Here is a 13,033-nt window from a genome sequence, read left to right as displayed (position 1 = left end):
GAAGTACTGACATAGCCTTGAAACTTTGAAAAATATATTCACATTTACACTATAAAATCATGATAAAGTTAAAGGCTAACAAAAAAAAGCATGACCAAGCATGATAGATGTTTTCTGTCATCTTTTGTTCCATTTTTAAAAAGTATTATTAAAAAGACACAAAATACGAAAGTATTTATTTTATACTTCAAAGCCCATACTATCAGTTGTTCCGGAATACTTCTAAGAGAAAAATTAGAAAGAAATCAGAGGTGGCATCTTAAAACAAGTAAATCTACTTTACTCTTTACTCTTATTATGTGGGCAAGCTTAACACTTACCATTTCATTCCTTTAAACTGAACAGTGAAAAAGAGAAAGCACATAAGAAGGCCTAATTTTCAAGGCTTTTAAGAACAAAAACAAACATTAAAATTATTTAACAATTTTTCCAAAGACAGTTTTCAAAGTAAATGTAAAATAACTGAAACAATTGCCTCAATGTTTTCTCCATTAACATAAATAGTCAAGACCTATAGAGCTTTTGCTAATATTTATTTAGTGCTTGATTAGTGTACATTAACAAGTATCAGGAAGCTAGGAATTAAACAAAATTGACAACAATTGTGTCTGCTCATAATTTCTAATCTCAGAGATCTAAAAATAGAACAAAGATTATCTTCACCCAAAGATTTAATTCATTGTTACATACTATTTTAAATATGGTTCCTCTTCAAAAAAATTAACAACTTAGTAAACTTTGAGGCCTAACACGAGTATTAATTAAAAACAACAACAACACAACACTCCTGCCCAGGGAGTTAAGGGGTTAAAGAGTAAAAGTATTTTGGGTTTTGTGGTCACACATACTCTCTAATATTCCTTTTTCCCACCATTCATTAATCCCTTAAAAATGTAAACACTATTCTTAGCTCTGCAGTAGGGTGGATCAGTAAATAATCTATTTATAAAATGCCAACATTTGAAAAATAGATTATTTACATGAGGTGGACTTATATTTAACTTATTTATTCACAAAATTCATTAAATATTTATAAACTTTTGCCCACCACTAAAATGCATTTTAGGCCCTGGCCAGCTAGCTCAGTTGGTTAAAGCATCATCCAGATATACCTAGGTTGTGGGTTCGATCCCTGGCCAAAGAACATATAAGAAACAACCAATGAGTGCAACAAATTAGTATAACAAAATGATGTCTCTCCTTTCCCCCCGTCTCTAAAACCAATATTTTAAAAAATATAATAAAAAAATAAAATGCATAGTAAACATAAAAATGTTTTTAAATTAAAAATAAGGCTACGTAATAATTCAGTGTTAAATTTTAGCAACATTTCCAAGTAGTTTTTTAATAGAAAAATAAAATTAAAATGATCTGTCCATTAAACATACTTATAGTAAATGACAATAAGCATATTAAAACACTGGTGTTTTATAAACTGTGAAAAGAGTTCAAATAGTCAGCAATGAGGTTTGTGATGGTGAACTTAATCAAGTTTAACAGCAGGATACTAGTATGTTTTAATCATTTCCTTTTACAAACCTAAATGATTTATGTATATCACATTATCACAAACTAGAACCCAGTCCATGAAAATTCATGCACTGGAGGTGGGGGAATCCCTCAGCCCCGCCTGCCCCCTTTCACAGTCCGGCTGCCCCCTCTCACAGTCCGGGAACCCTCAGGGGCGGGAGGTGACCTGGCAATCAGGGGAAGGAGACGCCCCATCACACCTCTGCTGCTGCCATTGCTGGCAGTGCAAAGCCTCCGGCAGCCCTGGGCAGCTGGGGGACTGAGGGGACTGGGAGACTCTGGAGGCAGGCGCCAAGAGCGGGACTGGGCGTCGCCATCTTGTGGCTGCGAGCGCTGCCATCTTTGAGGGCAGGGCAGTCAATTAGCATATTCCCTCCTTACTAGCTGTGGATGCCTCCATCTTTGCTATAGCTGAGGGTCAATTAGCATAGTCCCTCTTTATTAGATAGGATAGCTACATGTTTTCTCCAAGGATGTAAAATTTATGCCAGAAAAATATTAAGAATGTTAATTCCACCAAGCACTTTAGTAAAAGAAATGTTAAGATACATAAAAAGACTAGGAAGAATTTCCTAATCCTCCGTGGAATGAAATAAAATTTTCCTAATACACTGACTCTATTTGAAAAGAAAAACACTAGCAACTACTTTTCAAAATATGGGCCTGAAAATTTAAATTCTACATTTAAATTTATAACATCAGAAAATATCCTCACATTGATAAATCCAACAGGTTTATAATCAAATATAACAATCAAAAAAATCTAAAACAATTTAAAATATGCACTCAAAGAGAAAAATAGAATTGCAAAGTGTTAGAAATTACTCAAAAACTATTTACAATGCTTAAAAAAACTTACTCTTCTAATTTTGTGATGAATTTAAAAATAAATCTTTGATACATCTTAGAGATTTTTTTTTTATCCTTGGATAGATATTATTTTACTGATTTGAGAAAGAGGAAGGGAGAGGGAGAGAGAAACATCGATCAGTTGCTTCCCATACATTCCGTGACTGGGGATCGAACTTCCCAATCCAATTATGTGCCCTGAGCAGGAATCGAACCAGCAAACATTTAGTGAACAGGATGATGCTCAAACAACTGAGTCACTCTAGCTGAGCTTATATGACTTATAGAAACTCTTTAAATTGAATTTAAATGACGCATAATTTTCAAATAATATTGACTTGGTGGGAGTGAAGATAAACATTTCTTAATGTTATACAAGCCAGAACTTATTTGACAGTGTGAACATTCTTTCAAATAAGAAAGTTGAAAAATGTTCTAGGGATAGACCTGGCAGGTATGGCTCAGTTGAGCATCATCCTACGCATCAGGTCACTGGTTCGATTCCCAGTCAGGGCACACACACACAGGTAGCTGCTGGTTTGATCACCAGGAGGGATGAATATGGGAGGCAAGCAATCAATGATTCTTTCTCAAATCAATGATTCTCTCTCTCTCACTCAAGTCAATAAAATAAAATAAAAACATTAAAAAAATAAAAATATTCTGGGGTCAGAAAAACAGGAACAAAGAAAGTCAGAAAAAAGGGCAACAATGACTTGAATACGTTTAGCTTCAAAAACTTATTAAAGAACCATGGCTTTTAAACAGCTAGAGAGAAAAAAAATAGTAAATATTTTTCAGAATGAAGTAAGCTGGCATTCAAATAATGTAAACAATGAGATTCTGTTATTTATCATTAAGAACTTGTGAATTTTAACACAGTTGAGGTATCCTTGTTTGCCCTAGCATTTTGCCTCCCCAAAATAACCACTCTAGTCAGATCATCTCTTTGGAATTAACTCCACTTTATGAGAAATTCAGAAAAAAAGAAACTTGTTAAACACACTGCAATAAAACATTCAACAATATTCACGATGGGAGATAATGTATACAATAACACTCGGAAAAAAATGCTTTGGCCGGATGGCTCTGCTGGTTGGGGCATACATAGTCCCATACACCCAAAAGGTCGCAGACTTCATTTCGAACAGGGCACATACCTAGAACTCAAGTTCAATCCCCCGCAGGGGTACATAAGAGAGGCTACTAATGTTTCTCTCTCTCTCTCTCTCAAATCAATAAATATATCCTCCAGTGAGGACTAAAAAAAATAAAAAGGAAAAACATAAAAATAAGAGAAAAACATATGAACTAAAATGATGTGATTTATCAGACAATTTAAAAAACCAATAGTCTAAAAAAAAAAAAAACCAAAACCTTAAAGGCCTGGGCAAATTTAGGCATTTATTAGTTAATATTAAAGAATTGACAATTTTTTGCCCTGCCAGTGCGGTTCAGCGATTGAGCGTAGTAGACCCATAAAACAAGAGGTCACAGGCTTGATTCCTGGTCAGGGCACATGCCAAGTTTGAGGGCTCGATCCCCAGTAGGGGGCGTGCATGAGACAGCCGGATCAATGATGTTTCTCTTTCATCAATGTTTCTCTCTCTATCCCTCTCTCTTCCTCTCTCTCTCAAAATTCAATAAAAACATACTTTAAAAAAAAGAATCAACAATGATTAAGACATAAGGATATTTTCAAACAGAGACCTGCCCTGGCCAGGTGTGGCTCAGTGGTCATCTGCGAGGTTCGATGCCCGGCCAGGGCCCATACTGGAGACAACCAATTTATTTTTCTCTCTTTCTAAAAATTAATGAAAATATACCTTCAAGTCCTTATCATTTCAAAATACATATTAAAATACGGATGAGTAAAATCATTTGAAGTTGGGAATTTTATATAAAATAATGGGGGAAAGTGGGTATACTTGAAGATGAAGAAAAAGATCAGCCAGTTGTTGGTAACTATTATGTTTAGGTGATGAACACATGCGAATCTACTTTTACAATATCTAAAATCTTCCAAAGTAAAGAATTTTTATTATCATTAAATAATGAAAATCAGTCAAGTGGAGATGGATTTATAAAGACTTCTAATTTAGTAACATATATTTTTAAAAAATAAGGTAAAACTGAAGAAAAATTAACGTATTTCATAAAAAATGAATACCTTCAGAAACTAATTTTAATTTCCTACCTGAAAGAGGTTTAAAAAAATCATTTAACACACAAAAGCATGACAAATTTAGAAAGACTAGAAAATATATTAATATATAAAGCAATACCTAAAGAATTCTCAACATACATAATCCACCTGACAACAAAAAATAATTTTAATTAACTAGTATTTTACTTACATTTTCCATATAATTTGGCTTAAAGCCCTCTTGCTGTCGCCTCAGTTCCTCCTGTTCTCTGTGTCGAATCATTTCTTCCTCACGACGACGATGCTCTTCTTCATGTCTAAAAGATATTTAAATAAAAACTTCAGCATGTTTGCTTTGTAAGCCATAATCAGGTATTTTATTTCAGGTTTAAAAAAATCATTTATGCAAAATACACTGTCAAATTTGTCAACAATGAATGGTTTAGCAGATTTACCTTCCCTCTATTTTGCTCTAAATCTTTAATAAATCAAATAAACCAAAAATATAAAGTAACTTAATTAGAATAATTCCAAAAGGTAACAACATATAACCAGTAATGTTAAATGCTTAAAGTAAAAAAAAAATTCAGAGCCCAAATACTGAAATACGTACTATATTGCTGTTTAAAAAGAAAAGCCTGGGATCAATTACTGCCATAGCAAAGTTCCCACAGACACTCAGAATCTATCCCCCCTATGTAAGCCAGTACAAAGAACTGTACTGCCTAGACAAAATTTCTATTACATATAGAAGGAGGTCTTAAACTCTCCCATCCCCATTTCAACAATCCACTGAGAAATTCTAGTGTAGCAAGGGACAGCCCACACCAGTTTTGTAAATTAAGTTTCATAGAACAAGAATTTACTGTCTATGGCTACCTCAGGATAAGTAGCAAGACAGACCATATGACCTGCAAGGCCTAAAATTGTACTTGCTATCTATCCCTTTTCCCAAAAATGTTTGTCAGCCTCTGTCCTACAAGTATAGCGAAGCATTAAGGGGAAAGTAAAAATAAAACCACATATATGTGCAGGATTACTATTAAGTTAGTAATCCTATCCTATATAATAAAAGGCAAATATGCAAACAGACCAAAAGGCAGAACGAGCAAACTGGTCGCTATGATGTGCACTGACCACCGGGGGCACACGCGGAACATGGCAGGCGTGGGCAGCAGAGCGCAGAATATGGCAGGCATTGGCCACGGCGGGATGGTGGAGTGGGTGAACAAGGCAAGATGCCAGTTGCTGCTGAAATCGGTTTGGCTCAGTGGATAGAGCGTCGGCCTGCGGACTGAAAGGTCCCAGGTTTGATTCCGGTCAAGGGCATGTACCTTGGTTGCAGGCACATCCCCAGTAGGAGATGTGGAGGAGGCAGCTGATTGATGTTTCTCTCTCATCGATGTTTCTAACTTTCTATCTCTCTCCCTTCCTCTCTGTAAAAAACCAATAAAATATTTTTTTTTAAAAAAAGATGCTAGTTGCTGTCATCAGGGCAAGCCTCTGGTGGTTACTGAAAATTATTTGCTCCCATACGCCGCACTCCCACCAGCACCAGTCCCGCTGGCACCCGCTGCCAGTGCCCAGTGCCGGTCCCAAATGACTGAGGGTTTCTCCACCTCCCCCTGCTCCTCAGGGGCAATCGAGGAAGCAGCTGCCACTGGAACCCACTGACGCTGCCGGCCCCACTTGCACCCACTGCTGGCGCAGGCCCGAATTGCTCCACACCATCAGCAGCAGCAACCAGCTCATGGGAGCGACAATGGCAGGAGCGGGGCGGTCGGCAGACAGGGGCCGCTGCAGGAGGGGTTGGGTGGGGGTGTGGAGGATGGGCCAAGACCCACCCCTGTGACCATGGCAGCCTCGCAGCCCAGTTCTTTCAAGGTGCACTAATTTGTGCCCCTAACATAAACACACACACACACACACACACACACACACACACACACACACACACACACACACACACAAAATAAAAGCCTAAGCGACCTTTACGGCATAACGACCAGAACGACTGGTCGCTATGATGCGCACTGGCCACCAGGGGGCAGACCCTCAATGCAGAAGCTGCCCCCTGGTGGTCAGTGTGCTCCCACAGGGGGAGGGCTGCTCAGCCAGAAGCCAGGTTCACGGCTGGTGAGTGCAGTGGTGGTGGTGGGAGCCTCTCCTGCCTCTGCGGCAGTACTAAGGAGCAGCGAGCCGAGCAGTAAGGAGCAGCAAGCAGTAAGGAACAAGGGGTCCCAGACTGCAAGAGGGCGCAGGCTGGGCTGAGGGACGACCACCCCTCCCCCCCAGTGCAGGAATTTCGTCCACCCGGCCTCGTGTGTGTGTGTGTGTGTGTGTGTGTGTGTGTGTGTGTGTGTGTGTGTATGCCTAAGCAACGGAACAATAGGTCGCTATGACGTTCACTGACCACCAGGGGGAAGATGCTCAATGCAGGAGCTGCCCCCTGGTGGTCAGTGTGCTCCCACAACAGGTTCACTGCTCAGCTGACCACCGGATGCCAGATGCCAGGCTCACGGCTTGTGAGCGCAGCTGCGGTGGCACGACCTTTTCCCGTCTCCGCAACAATGAGCTACCAAGTGGCAGTGGAGGCAGGTAGAGTGTGGCTGGGATGAGCAGGATCAGTGTGGTGCCCAGCCCGGGCTCCTCCCCAGCCGCGTGTCGCTTCATGCCAGGCTGAGGGACCCCACTGATGCACGAATCTGTGTGCAGGGCCTCTAGTTAGTTATAATATGACTAGAGGCCCAGGGCACAAAATTTATGCACTGGGGGGGAGGTCCCACTTAGCCCTCCTGGGCCCTCTCGCAGACCAGGAGCCCTTGGGGGGATATCTGATGGCTTAGGCCCACTCCCACTGGACATCCTTAGCACTTCTGCCACGCCACTACGCTGCCCCTGTGGGAGCACACTGAACACCACAGGGCAGCTCCTGCGTTAAGTATCTGCCCCCTGTGGTCAGTGCAAGTCATAGCAACCGGTCATTTTGCCATTCGGTTGATTAGCCCATTAGCCTTTTATTATACAGAATTAAGATAAAATCCTACAAAGTAACAGTAAAGTAATAGACTCATATTACACTGACATTTACATCAAACTCAAATACAGATACCCTCCACCTAAAAACAAAAAATACATATATATTTTTAATTTCAGAGAGAAAGAAAGAAGGAAAAATAGAAACATCAATGATGAGAGAGAATCACTGATCAACTGCCTCCTGCATAGGCTGCAACCCAGGTATCTGCCCTGACTGGGAATCGAAATGTGATCTCCTGGTTCCTAGATCGACACTAAACTACTGAGCACCACTGGCCAAGCTAAAAAAGTAATTTAAATAGTAAAGACTAGTCTAGCTGGTATGGGTCAGTAGGTTGAGGGTCATCCCATGCACCACCAGACTGCCAGTCAGAACACATGCCTGGGTTGCGGGCTTGATCCCTGGTGGGAGTTGTGCAGGAAGTAGCCCATCAATTTTTATATCTCTCCTTCCCTCCCCTCTCCCTTCCTCTCTCTATAAAAAATAATTAAAAAACACATTTTTTTAAAAAATAGTGAAGACTATATTAACACTGATGTCCCCTAAGTAGGTCTCATTTTCCAGGTTACTCTTTTATTTTTTAAATGTTTTTATTGATTTTAGACAGATGGGGAGAAATAGAAACATCAACTACCTGCATCCTGCAAACTCCCTACTGGGGATAGAGCCCCCAACTTGGGCACGCATCCTGACCAGGAATTAACATCGCAACCTCTCAGTGCACTAGACAACACTCAACCAAGTGAGCCACACCAACCAGGGCTCGAGGTTACTCTTATAGCACCTTTCTACACTGACTGTAATATTCAAAATGCAAGAAATTTATTTCATTTTTTTTAAAATATATTTTACTGATTTTTTACAGAGAGGAAGGGAGAGAGATAGAGAATTAGAAACATCGATGAGAGAGAAACATCAATCAGCTGCCTCCTGCACATCTCCTACTGGGGATGTGCCCACAACCCAGGTACATGCCCTTGACCGGAATCGAACCTGGGACCTTTCAGTCCGCAGGCCGACGCTCTATCCACTGAGCCAAACCGGTTTCGGCTCAAATTGCAAGAAATTTAGTTGTTGTTTGTTGTACAAGTCAAAGATCTGAAAGAAATGGTGAAATCTTCCACAATCGGCAGAAAAAAATGGCTGTTAAGGACTTCATGTCAGACCACATGCAAGTAACAAGACATAAGGGATTTCAAGCAAAATCTGAATTATTTTGAGAATAATGTTCCCTATATAAAACTCGACTGAAGTAAGTTAAATATTCAAGTAAATTGGCTAATCCATTTCTTGGACATTAACACTCATAAATTTTACTGTTAAGCCCTAACCGGTTTGGCTCAGTGGATAGAGCATGAGCCTGCGGACTCAAGGGTCCCAGGTTCGATTCCGGTCAAGGGCATGTACCTTGGTTGTGGGCACATCCCCATTAGGGAGTGTGCAGGAGGCAGCTGATCAATGTTTCTCTCTCTTCGATGTTTCTAGCTCTCTATCCCTCTCCCTTCCTCTCTATAAAAAATCAATAAAATGTATTTAAAAAAATTTACTGTTAAGAAAATACTTTCAAATACCACATGATCTTGCTTATATGTGGAATCTAAAGAACAAAATTGAAACAGGTTCATAAATACAAACAACAACAGACAAAGGGGAAGTGGGGTGGAGGGCTGGGTAAAAAAAAGTGAAGGAATTAAGAACTACAAATTGGTAGTTACAAAACAGTGACGGAGATGTGAAATACAGGTAGAAAATATAGTAAATAATATTGTAATAACTATGTATAGTGCCAGTGGGTACTAAAAATATTGAGATCAATATGTAAAGTATGACTGTCTAACCATTATGCTGTACAACAGAAATATAAAACATTGTTGAAAGTAAACTATAATTGAAAAATAAAATTTAAAAAAAGAAAATAGCTTTGTATTCATATACTGCTGACAATGTACATAAGTACAGATAAAATTTCCCCTATTCAAAAATTCTTAAGTCCACATGTGTTTTAAACTGAGTTTTTCCAATTTTGAAAAGGATTAATATATTATTATTATATTCCCAGTGGAATCTGAGACAAGACCTAATAATCAACCACATCATTATTTCTGCAGTAAAATGAAAATTCATTCTGTGGACATAGAAAAGGTTGGACAGGCCCTAGCCGGCTTGTCTCAGTGGATAGAGCATTGGCCTGCAGAGCAAAGGGTCCCAGCTCGATTCAGGTCAAGGGCACGTATGTGGGACCTGGTTGGGGCTGGTACAGGAGGCGACCAATTGATGTTTTTTTCTCACATCAGTATTTCTGTCTTTCCCTCTCTCTTACATTCTCTCTTTAAAAAAAAAAAAAAAGAAATCAATGGAAAAATATCCTTGGGTGAGGATTTAAAAAAAGAAAAGCTTGGACATTACTAAAATCGTAAGTGCAGGTCAGGTTTTTTCCATACAATAGACTTAGATCCTATCACATGATGTTAGATGAAAAGGCTTTGGGTTTTCAGTTTTTTTGGTCTTTGGAATTATAACAATGACCTTGTATTACATACATAAGACAATTTTAAATGTGCAAGTCCATTCCCAGTAAACTAAACAGAAATAACTGCACAAGTATGCAAGGGTGTCTATATGCATACACACACACGCATGCGCGCGCGCGCACACTGTGGCAAAGGTTGCAAACACAATCTATATACATAAAATGCCAATATGCTAAGTATCCTTCCCTCTGTCCGGGTTGCAAACACAATCTATATACATAAAATGCCAATATGCTAAGTATCCTTCCCTCTGTCCGGGTTGCAAACACAATCTATATACATAAAATGCCAATATGCTAAGTATCCTTCCCTCTGTCCGGGTTGCAAACACAATCTATATACATAAAATGCCAATATGCTAAGTATCCTTCCCTCTGTCCGGGTAATGACGTCACATAGCAACGAACGGCTTCCTCTCCTTAGCGACAACAAGCCTCCTTGCAGTTTCTGCAGCCCAGGAATACGATTTGCTTTATAGCCAGGTGGAAAACACTTCATACTGTAACCAAATGTCTGTGAAGCATTTTCCTGTGCCTCATCTCATTTGATCCTCACAGAAGACCTGGAGTAGGTAAATAAGGGACTCGATGGAATCCTATTTTCTTTTCATCAGCCGGAAAACGGAGATTTAGAAAGCTCAGAAACTTGACCCAACTGAAAAGAAGTAAGAAATGGTGGCCCTTGAAAATGACTTCAGGATATAGTCAAACACTGCTGCAATTAAATATTTCACCCTTTGTTCTCCCTGCATGATCTACAATAATAATATGCTTCGTGATGATATTTACTGCTGTGTTGCTGACAATTACCTGAAAGAGAAATTGAGGGGCTTCACTTGGCTGGAAAATGTTTAGCTAAATCAGAAAGCAGGCATAATTAATTAGCAAGTTTGTTCTATATCTATAAAATTCTAAGTTGACTAGCACATGCATGATACAGATAAAGCTCTTGCAGGCGCCAATCGCACATGTGTGTTTCCAAATGTCATTGTCTATCATGAAATTTGGTTGACACTTCTATTATAGAGAAAGGGCGAATAGTGATATTAAAATATTTCTTCTAAGTAATTTCCTTTCGATGTGCATGAATTTGTGCACCGGGCCACTAGTCAATTATAAATGGGGGACAACTATGGTTCCCCAATGCCAAGAACACAACTGTTAAAAGAGGTAAGTTTGCATTTATAGACATGAGTGAATGTCTAAGGTATTGTCAGAAAAATGAGCAAGTACAAGAACAACACTCCTATTTATTGTTGTTGTTAATCTTCACCTGAGATATTTTTCAACTGATTTGTAGAGACAGTGGGAGGGAGAGAGTGGGAGGAAAGGAGAGAGAGAGAGAGAGAGAGAGAGAGAGAGAGAAAGAGAGAGAGAGAGAGAGAGAGAGAGAGAGAGACATCCAAGTTAGAGAGATGTATCGATTGGTTGCCTCTGGCACGTGTCTTAACCAGGGCCAGGGATCAAGCCTGCAAGTGAGGTATGTGCCCTTGACCAGAATCAAACCTGGGACCTTTTAGTCCTCGGGTTGATTGATGCTCTATCCATTGAGCAAAACCGGCTAGGACTAGAATAGTACTCCTATTGCTGTTTTTTTCTTTTTAATATATTTTTATTGATTTCAGAGAGGGAGGCATATGAAAAGACAGAAACATCAATGAAAGAAAATTAGGTTCCTCCTGCACTAACCCCCACTGGGGATGAAGCCCACAACCCGGACACATGCCCTGACCAGGATTCAAACCATGACCTCCGGTTCATAGGTTGATGCTCAACCACTGAGCCACACCAGTTGGGTCTATTGCTACTTTAAAAATCATTTTGTATGAGCAGAAAAGAGGGTATGAAAAAGTTTATATCCTCTGGTCAGTGCGGCTCAATTGGTTGGGCATCCTCCCATGCATTGAAAGGTTGCCAGTTTAATTCCCAGTCAGGGCACATGCCAGGGTTGGGGGCTCTAAACCTGGTAGGAGGCATGCAGGAGGCAGCAGATCAATGTTTCTCTCTCTCCCCGCTCCCTTCCTCTCTTTCTAAATAGCAATAAAAAAAAAATTTTTTAAATAAGCAAACATATATACAACAGGGAAAAGAGAGACAGAAAAAGAAACACCAATTTTTTTTTTTTATTAAGGTGTTACATATGTGTCCTTATCCCTCCATTGCCTCTCCAGAAACATCAATTTTTGTTGTTCCACTTACTTATTTATGCATTCACTGATTGATTCTTATATGTGCCCTGACCAGGTATTGAATCCTCAATCTTGGTATATAGGGGTGACACTAACCAGATAGCTACCCAGCTAGGTCCTAAATAACACTTCTTATATGGTAGCAGTCTGGTCAGATAAATTTCTGCAGTTTTACTGCTATTAATTATATCTGCTTTGTCTTACAAGTATTATTAGCATGAAATTAACTTCCCAAACACAGTAATTTTTTCCCTTCCCTTGACACATGCTATAAAACTAATGATTTTAAGAAAAGTTGTTCAGATTCTTAAATCAGTATTATCACAGTAATTTCAAAAGAAACTCCCCACCACCAGGCACAGGGTAAGCATGTTAATACATTTGTCACTGCACTTATCTAATTAGAATGTAACCAAGCACCAAGATTACCCATCAAATTATCATCTCACTATAAAGATTTTTTTTTTTTTTTTTTGTTAACCCTCACCTGAGGATATTTTTTTCATTGATTCACTGATTTTTTAGAGAGAGTGGAAGGGGCTGTGCAACCAAAGTAGGTACCCTTAACCGGAATCTAACCCAAGACCCCTCAGTCCACAGACCACACTCTAACCACTGAACAAAAACTGGCCAGGGCTGATATAGTTTTACTATTAGTATACAGTTATCTGAATTTCAGGTTGAATATGATAAATCTTTGCATACTAAATAAGATTAATGAAAAAACCATTCAATGAAAAATAACCATA

General features: G+C 39.4%; 1 protein-coding gene across 2 annotated transcripts in view; it reads right to left on the bottom strand.

Moving 5' to 3' along the window:
* PSPC1 (paraspeckle component 1) overlaps positions 1-13,033 on the bottom strand; it is an 82,523-nt gene that overhangs the window by 23,792 nt on the left and 45,698 nt on the right. For both annotated transcript variants that reach the window (XM_059684161.1, XM_059684159.1), the window contains exon 6: positions 4,737-4,842. In XM_059684161.1, coding sequence (XP_059540144.1) covers positions 4,737-4,842 — 106 coding nt within the window. The remainder of the gene's footprint in view (positions 1-4,736; positions 4,843-13,033) is intronic.

Source organism: Myotis daubentonii, chromosome 2 (genome assembly GCF_963259705.1).
Source record: "Myotis daubentonii chromosome 2, mMyoDau2.1, whole genome shotgun sequence".
Taxonomy (NCBI): Eukaryota; Metazoa; Chordata; class Mammalia; order Chiroptera; family Vespertilionidae; genus Myotis; species Myotis daubentonii.
Note: the sequence above shows the minus strand (reverse complement) of the source record. Positions and strands in the feature narration are given on the sequence as shown.